Below are 9,909 nucleotides of genomic sequence, written 5' to 3' on the forward strand. Positions count from 1 at the left end.
TATATATATATATATATTTTATATTTATTTATTTATATTTGTGGTGACAACAGTTGTGGCTAGTACATATACATTGTATTTTATTTTACTACATTGTTACAGTGATCTGGTACTTGTGCCGTGCATTGCAATTCGATTATTTGCGAACATTGCCTAAAGCCTGTAATGGCCTCTTTTCCAAACAATCTTAGTTTATGTTGCAATATAAAACGTCTAACCATTCCGTAGACCTCATTTATCTTATGCGTATGGCTCTTCTAACGATGGTCCATTTCGTTCACAGCGTTCCAACAATTTCAATAGTCTCTGAGTTTTTAACTACAATAATTATCATTACTTTACATATTGAATATCTGTCGAAATCTTGAGGCACAACTGTATGATCATAACTCACGGCAAGCAATCAAAGAGTATTTAGAATATGATTATTTTAAAAATGAATATTTTAAACGCAATATATATTTTAGATAAAATATATGTCACACAAGTCAGCACAATTTTACACAATTGAATCGCGCTTTGAACTTTCCAAGTTAAAGAAAAAAAAGCTAATACAGAAAAATATACCTTCAATCACCGGGATACAAGTCTTCCAAAATTGATAATGTTTTGTCTATATTTTTCAAACGATTTTAAAATTAAAATAGTTCTTGATATTTGCAGTCAAATAGTGAAAATTGCAAAGTATGAAATTTTTCTTTATTCTATTCTGCAATATTGATAACAATGTAATCTTCGTCATAAGTTGTGCCGATCAAGACGAATACATCTTTAATTACATCAACTTATTTTTGCTCACAGATATAACTTACACGTACTTCATATTAAAAATATACATTGAAGTGTACGTACATGTACTTAACGTACATTTAACAAATTGCCTACTCTTATGGGTTTTGTTATGGATTATCGTACTGTATGTTATGGTAAAATAGATCAGATAGTACATATAAACCTTGCATATAAAGTACTGCTCATGCTTTTCACATCACACTGTGACTATTATAGAAGTGTTGATGTCAGAACACTCAAATGACCTTAGATGGACTTATTATGCAAAAGGATCATGTCAGTTTCGATATCACAATAGGGCATTTCGGAGAAAGAATTAACAAGTTTTGAGTTTATAATATCCGTTGAGATTAAATTTAAATTATATCCTGTGTAAGACAAATATATGTGAGGAATTTCAATTACCGAGATATAACAACGCCGATAAAATGTGAAATTAACTGATTTAACAATTTTTATCTTATGTTCAAAGTTATGTAAAAGTCACAATAAAGAGTATAATATTCTCGAAAAAATAACATCGAGAGATTGGCCTTGGGTTTAATTCGTATTTCTGTTTAACATATCGATCAAATGCATTTAAACGTAATATGAAGTTTTAAAATATAAATTCACTTGCAAACATTTATACCTGTGTACCAGGTATATACAATCATCTTTCGTAATATATGAATAGAATATATTACAATTAAATATCAATTAAATATAATAAATTTCGTATCAATAGGAAAAGTTTAATAACTAGTGGAGACATATATATCTTTAATACATTAAAGTTTACTTCTTCGTTATGAAAAATAACAATTTCTTTATATTTTTTTGTTTGATAAAAAAGTGTGTTGGCTAAGAGATTGCACTTTGTGATCATCTTACAAATTCGTGATTAAGATTAATGACTATACGCATTACGCTTTCATATTCCACATACCGATTGTTCGTACAGTCATATGAAACATTTCTAATATATGCATTAATAAAGAAAATGAATATCGAGGGATATACCTCATCGTACAACCTTCGATTATAATAGAGGTTACCTTCCCACGCTATTTGTCAAAAAGTCACATTATAAAGCTTACAACATCATATATCGTTTCCTCGTATATATATCGCGCTTAAGTAGCTTATTATTTTCAAGACTTTATTAACAAATTGTACTGCATATACGATTTGGGAAAGCATCCTAACAGGAGGGCCACAAATGGTGCCAGGCACTATTCATTCATATACCTGCATATTCCATTAATATGTTAATTACAATAATTTATCAAATACAACTCTCTCGAGAACGATTTTCACCAGGATATATCCTGAGATTGTAAAACATACATTGAAACCATCTTGACACATTTTCATTTTACTGATTTCAGGAAGAAGGTAATTCTACATCGTTACACAATTGCAACCCTGTTTTGCCAAAATCTTTTTAAATTTATCTTTACATGATTGTTGGCCGAGAAGGTCGCGTTTCTGATGTCGAAAAGGATAATCTCTTCTATATATTCATATAACTTCTTACATATCACAGAATGGATTTCTGCGACGAAAGATTTTTTTTTAAATTCTCATCTTAAGAACAATTTCGTTTTCTATGTACAGTCAATCCTTCTAGAAGTGTTTTGTATTTAAAAAAATTACAAGTTAAAATTATATAAAATTGATCATGGCAAATACAATGAAGTGTATTTAGAAATATGTGTAATTTTGGTTTCTTTAAAAATTTACGATTAAAGTTATTAACATTAATATCACTCAATCCTCCTTATCATAAGTTTTGTTTAATCACATTTTTAGTATACGGCATATACCTGTAGTATACAAACTCTCGTTACATATTTTTAGGCTTCAAGGGTTGCAAAGTTTTCAAGTTTTCTTCCTCCATAATCTTTCTTTATACAAATGTGCAAAATACTTGTGGAAAATGTATATAACGTGTATATATATATATATGTATGTATATATCTATACGCGCGCTGTGTGTATATCTTTTTTAATTAATCAACACTATATAATATGCCTATCTATCTCATATTACCTCATATAATTCAATATATTAATTTCGAATCTTGTTCTATAGAATATCATGAAAAGTTTGAGTACAGCAGTCGATTTCCATATGTTCGGAAACCACAGACCGTTAATAAACTCACGTTAACAATAAAATTAGTTGGTTAATTCAAACATTTAAAAATCTTAATGTGCAAAGTAAAATATGAAATTTCTTTTTGACAAAATTCTAACAGAGTAGAAAACTGCAATTAATAGAAAGTTTGCATTTCCCGCGAACAAGCAAGTTGCCCATAAATAAACGGCTGATATATTTAATGGAATATAATTGCGAACTGCAATGGCAATGTTTCTGAACAAAGCATATTTTTGCAGCGCGAGATCATATTAACGGATTATGGCGTATTCTGACTACTATACCATACAAAACAACAACGAATTGCAATGGTAAGTTCTGGTCTTTATAAATCTTACACTACGTGTAGATTTTCTCACAAGCTCTTTTAGATTCAGTATTACACTTTCAGAAATTTTATAATTTGGGTACTGCGTTATTCCCTAACATATTGTTTCCTTTCGCATAAATTTTCATACGATAAGCATCAAGGACTCAATGCCATATCGCGAAAGTTAGTACGAATTTTATGACATATATACAAACAACACTTCATATTATATACATGAAAATATATATATATATGTATCTATCATATATATAATATATATATATAAAGTTTCAACATTATGGCACCGTATTTTCTTTTTTTTTCTTCAAATAAATGTATATTCTGTGTCAGCTTCAAAATATAAACAGATTTTTCCACTCCGCTAGTTACGGCGGAAGCGTATCCATCACGTCAACTATCGTTATCGCGATAGTATGAAGTACGCGGTTCAAAGACGTTTAAAAGGAGTTTGTTTAATTATACTGGAACTCACAAGCACTTATATGCCGTTGTACGTCGAGGAGGTATCAAACAACTGATGAGTGCAACAATTTAATCGACATTAAGTCGCCCAACCTTCCGTGATTCTCGAGCGTTTCATGAGCGGTCCGTTCTCGTAGTCTGAACTATTCCCTCCATTCCCGCCACCGCTAGAATGATTCGTTCTGATATCACCGACTGTACCACTTCCCGGCGACGGTAGATTTGTCGGTGTTATGCTACCCGAATGGGACGGAGGTGGATTACTACTCGGTCTGCTCGATACCAAGTTCAGTGTCTGAGGTCCCGGATGAGACACGTGATGTGGCGGTGGACCGGTACTGGACGATGGACCGACATTCAAGTTTGTATGGTGTAGATTGCTGGCGTTACTGGGTCCACCATTAGACCCACTGTTACCGCCATGCGGATCTCTGGGTGGACTTATCGGTTCACTCTTTATCTTTACAGGTAAAGGCGATGTGGATGGTGGTGGTGTACTGCTCGATACAGCTAGGTGAGGAAGACCACTGCAATGTCGAAAAAGTTTTGTGATACAAGGGAAATATTTGTGTAAACTGTTAAAAATTCAAAAAGAAAATATGTGTGTGAATATGTTCTTATCACAAGTCTAATTTAGTGAGAAGCTATAATTTTTCTGTGATTTTGCGTCCCATCCCTGTGTCTACTTGTGTGAAAACGTGCAATCATGCATAAAGTATAAATAAAAGTCAATCAAATCATGATGTGGAAATGTATTTTTGATAATATATTTGATAATTTTTCTATAATAATATGATTTTACTAAGCACACAATCTATAAATGAAAATGAAGAATATTCAACACTCACAATTTTAATAACATGCCAAACACTATTGTAACCGAAAAAAAACTATAGCGCTCCAGTGGTCGATATATTACAGCCAAGAACAGATCCGTGCGAATTATTTAATTAAGTAATAATGAATATGAAGAATTTAAAGAGACAAGCAAAGAGAAAAAATAAAAAGAAATAACAACTACGAGAATGAGAATGAGAAAATAGAAACTAATTGTATACGTTGAATCTGAATTTGCTTCAATTATTAAAGTATGTAAATGAATTATAGTAAGATTTAATACAATTTATTAAAATATGAAAAACATTTTATTACATATGTTCAATTTTTTTAATCCAATTAGAATCGAACATGTCATCTATTAATATGGATAAAATAACTGAAAGTATGTCATACCAACTGGACATATAGCTTTCTTTCACAACAATAATTATGAAATATGATTTACCTGATGCTGGACATGGTGGCTGCCGAATATAACTCATCAACAACGTACCTCTGATGAGTGGGCCATGCAAGGCCTCCGAGATCCGAGGAGTAATCTGTTGGTCCAAAACTAGAGTATCCGGCTGGTACTGTTGGTGTTTGTAACGCTACTACAGGTGTATTCAAAGCAGATTGCGTATGGGCATTCTAAAAGCATAAATAAATTTCTCGTAAATTTTGAACATCTTTTTATCTCAAACACACAATATGCATTAGTAATTAATAAGAAATTTTTTCTCTGTCATTTAAAATATTTTTCACAAAAAGAAAGAATTTATTTTCTTAATTGTATCTTGGAATTCAATTTTTAACTTTATTGTTTTAATAATTATTGCAAATTATATAATTTTTTAAATTTATAAATATGAGAACAATTGTTGTAAAATAAAGATTAAAGTAAACATTTCCTGTAACACTCATTTAAGTTAATAATGATGAGACAATTACATCATAATTAGTGTCTTCGGAGAGAGGTTGCGCAAGTGGTGTTGGTATAACCACTCGAAGATTAGCCCTGTGAGGATGAGGCGGTGGTGGTGGAGGCGGAGGTTGCGGCGAATGCCTAGACGGATTGCTGCCTTTATTTGCACTACCCCCACCAACTCCGAGTGCGGGCGAAGGTCCTGGACTAGGTGAACCACCTAATGGTGACGCTGACGGAGGATAGCCATTACTCATTTCCAACATTCCTCCTGGAGGATATACTACAACAAATAATTTATCAAGTTAGAAATTTCTTAAAAATATTGGGAATTTGTCACTCTGGCCTTTTGTTACTAATTAAAGTTACCTGAATCCGTCTCAGACGATGATGGACGTGGAGAAATGCTGGTATGTGCCATCTGTGGACTAGATCCAAGAAGAGATTCGCCATAACTGTTCACTGGTACAGATACCGGTAGCGTATAATTCGATTGTCCCATTGTCTACAATCACAACAGACAATGCAAATTAATAACCTGTAGTGAAGAATGTATAGATATAGCGCTGTGCCGAGCAGTTGATAGCAAATTTGCTATTGTTCTATCTTAACTTTATGTAATATAATGACGCGTATGTATATAAACTCATATTAATTCTTTTCTTAGTGACGAAAATAGTATTCTAAAAATAATTGGATAAGCAATTTTAAGAGAAACACGTCAAACAATTTTTTATATAAATTCGTATGTTTTTATTTAAATAGAAGTTAATTCTTTTTAATTATTCTCATTTTTAATTAAAATATGTTAAATTCTTATAAATTTACTATATATTAATTGTATATTAATTTATACAATGATAAATAAATAATAAGAAAATAGTATATAAAACATTGTTACTGTATATGTATAATTTTATAACATACATACATATCATATGTATTTTTGAAATAATAAAATATTTAATAATTGCTAATAATTGTAACATTTGCTGCAAAAATATTCTCGAAAAGAGATAAAAAAAAATCGTTACCACATGTCTTATCTCTTTGTAAAAAAATCATAACTTACATTTACAAAAATTGATCTGTGCTTCGTGACAGGCCATATTAAGATTTTAAATAAAACATAATATTCACATATCAATTATTTTAACAAAGACGATAAAGTTAATTTAAGACATTAATTAACTTGTAATAGCCTTTAAATAATCCTTATATAAATAAAACTAGACAGTTTTAAATATTTTTTGAATAACATGTTTCAAGAGAGGGACCCGATCAAAAATTATATAGAAATATCTAGGTATTATATTCGCATTCAGTGAAGATTATAAAGATTTCAGACGAATAAATTAATTGGCGTTTTGCATAAACATAAATGTGAGTAAGCATAATAAAAAAAAATTGTAACTTTTTCTTTTGCATAAACATAAGCTCGGCTCGATACAACTGACATTTAACTTGATTTGAATATTTACCCTGCTACCATTGTGCTGATGCCTCTGCATCATCATCTGAAACTCCTCGTCGATCTTCGTATATTTGGCCTCGGTGCGCGGGGTAAGATTATATTCGATTGCGTCGGGTTCCGGACTCTCTGGAGACATGGCACCCTTATGTTCCTTCTTGTTGAGCGCCTGCAAGTGTCAGCAGACAGGTTCACGTGACCACACCGCCCGAGGGCACTCAACCTTCACATGCACGTTAATTTAACACCAAGACGCGCGCTTCTTATCCTACCCGGTTTATTGTCGCAATTATGCTCGCGTAGAAAAGGAAAAAGGGATCGCGTTGCTCTCGAAATGAAACCGCGTTCCGCAAGTATATAAGACGGTCTTGTACGTGAAACATCGATTTTATATTCTTTGTAAATTATTAACACACTTAATATAATATGATAAAATTAAAAAAACATGCCTAAAGAGAATAATCATTCCAAAACTTCTCAGTTATTTTAAAATAATACCATGAGTGAATACACGTGTCGCGACGTAACCATATGTTATATCAGATTTTTAAATATCGTTTTTTAAAATTTAATGTTTTTTCAAACTAGTCAATTTTAAAAGTCTTGACACCTAATACAAGAATTTATTGAACTACAGCTTAAAATTTCATTAAACTAAGACTCGAGTATATGTGTATTTGAAAATTGATCCTGTTGTTTACTTGTATTTCTGAAAAAAAAAAAAAAAAAAAAACTTCAATATGTAGTAACGTTCAATCAATCTTTTATCTGTATGTATTCTAATCCATTGAAACAGCCTTTTCGATCCTTTTTATCATTTATAATTCGTAGCAAGCTTCTTCGATACATTCTGTATATTCGACACTGCTGTCCTGCTTGACCTTGGCATATATACATATCCATAAACGTGAGATATATATTTCCTCATCGAAAATTTTAGCGAAAGAGAGAGACATTTACAAAAAAAATCGGCGACGACGTCAATACTTCGATCCTTGGCGCATCCTCGTTCATCCTGAGAATCCATGACGGATAAATGGACTCACCTCGATAATATTCTTGTTAGTGAGAGACTCGTGGGGTTCGTTGTACTCGGTGTACTTGAGGAGAACCTTGTCCATGTCGGTGCTCGCATACTGGTACAGCTTGTTGCTCGAACTGAAGATAATCAACGCGATCTCGCAGTCGCACAGTACCGACAGTTCGTACGCCTTCTTCATCACGCCGAATTTCCGTTTGTTAAAGGTCACCTGTCGCATATAAAAGCAGAAGGGGGGATCGCATCGAAGGTTAACTTTAGCGAGATTTTGAGTAATAAGGCTGCTAATAAAGGTAGACGCAGCCAATACTCTTCGTTTCGCGATAATTGATTCATTCGCGTTATTTAATTGCTCGATCAATCACGTTACATAAAATCACATCAATAATTAACAAGATCTTTTTATACGCGTTCTTATGTCTTTCTTTCTCACAGCGAGCGTAAATTTATTTTAAGAAAAAAAAATGTATCTATAGAGCCGCCGTGTTTATATAGAGACGATTATCTTAATTATATGCACTATTCTATACTTTATGTAGAAAAGCAAAAAGTAGAATTTAAATGTCTATTCAAAATATTGACTTGTGATACTCGGAAATTGATATTTCTTTGCAATAATAAGAAATAAAAATAAATTTCTGCTGCTTGTACGCTTCAATTTTCCCTATAACAACTTTCAAAAATACGTAATTCACATAATGAGCGCCGTTAAATCGCTACAGAAACGTCAGACTTGTTTGAAAATATTAAAATTACCTGACGATTCCGTTCGTCCGTGATACGTGAAATCTGAATCTTCTTTCGACCCATTGTTGCACCACGTCTTGAATAAGAGGCAAATCTTCGAAATCACACTGGATGGAATATTAAGAACACTGCAACACAAAAAAAACACTTTTATTCATTTGAAAATTAAAATTATATTAATCTATAATAAACAGTATAGAAAAACATGATAATATTCATAATATGTAAAAATATCGAAGCTTATTTTCTCGTTATCAAAATAGGATAATCAAGACGGTAAAGAGATTACAAAAATAGGTAAATTACGTAAATAAAATTTATATTTGTATTTTACAAGATACAAGTCGTCGAGTATTTAAAGATTTTATTCAAGAAAAATTTTTTTGTCACGAGAGAATTTCGAACAAAAAAAAAACAGGAAAGTTACCGGTAGGAAGGGACGTTTGGCTTTTAAATGATTCCCACATTACTCGTCTCTCTAGATTTAATGCGTTTCGCTCGTCGGGGTGTTACGGGAAAAGGCTATGAGCGATAAATAAGCACGACAGTTCGCGGAGAGCGACAGAACTGGACCGCGCTTTAAAACCTAATATTCAATGGAAACTCGAGCGCGTGTCACTTTCATGTATCGATTACGATGCCGTGCGTATACGAACAAGTTCGCAAAGCGCCGGCTGGCGTGTACTTCAGCGAGCCCACGAACCGGCAAACAAAGTGTCGAATCGTTTACCACTGCGAGATTGTGGCTTTCAAGCGGAATAAAAGGGAATGATGTCGTGCGCGACGTTGTTATGGGAGGAGAGCGTGTTTTTCAATTGGAATTGATAATTGAGCTGCCGCAGCGACGAGCTAATACAACGGAATTTTTAACTAAGTGTTGAGATAAAACATACGTTTATTCTGCGACAGGTATTCTCCTAAAAAAAAAAAAAAAAAAAAAATTAAAAATAAAAATATTTATCTCGATTCTCGAAAAATTTGTTGCGAGCAGACTATAATTTCCAGTAGCGTGATTGATGACTTCCGACCAAATGACAATTGCAAAAGTAACTAATGAAAGCACTTATTGCGACAAAAAAAAATATTTTTGTTATTAAAATTAAAAAAAAATTATTATATACACAGTGAGAACAGAAAAAAATTTACAAATCGCTTTTAAAATACAGTTTTCATTTTGAAT

The 9,909-nt window shown here is 32.3% G+C and overlaps 1 protein-coding gene across 1 annotated transcript; it reads right to left on the reverse strand.

Moving 5' to 3' along the window:
• Positions 1-3,569: 3,569 nt before the first annotated feature.
• LOC105623679 (myocyte-specific enhancer factor 2) lies at positions 3,570-8,792 on the reverse strand. Its single transcript, XM_012205061.1, has 7 exons — positions 8,739-8,792; positions 7,990-8,193; positions 6,954-7,112; positions 5,842-5,977; positions 5,499-5,755; positions 5,014-5,198; positions 3,570-4,255 (listed from the first exon to the last, which is right to left on the reverse strand). The coding sequence occupies exons 1-7, from the start codon at positions 8,790-8,792 to the stop codon at positions 3,808-3,810; spliced, it is 1,443 nt and encodes a 480-aa protein (XP_012060451.1). The 3' UTR covers positions 3,570-3,807.
• Between the last annotated feature and the right edge of the window lie 1,117 nt (positions 8,793-9,909).

The sequence above is a fragment of the Atta cephalotes genome (assembly GCF_000143395.1).
Source record: "Atta cephalotes unplaced genomic scaffold scaffold00062, whole genome shotgun sequence".
Taxonomy (NCBI): Eukaryota; Metazoa; Arthropoda; class Insecta; order Hymenoptera; family Formicidae; genus Atta; species Atta cephalotes.

Bases quoted from the DNA above. Each gene is read 5' to 3' on its own strand.
- LOC105623679 (XM_012205061.1), bottom strand. From the start codon at position 8,792: ATGGGTCGAAAGAAGATTCAGATTTCACGTATCACGGACGAACGGAAT. The intron at 5,199-5,498 runs GTAATTGTCTCA...TTATGCTTTTAG, and splicing joins CCGAAGACACTAATTATGAT to AATGCCCATACGCAATCTGC. The intron at 4,256-5,013 runs GTAAATCATATT...TCGACATTGCAG, and splicing joins GCCACCATGTCCAGCATCAG to TGGTCTTCCTCACCTAGCTG.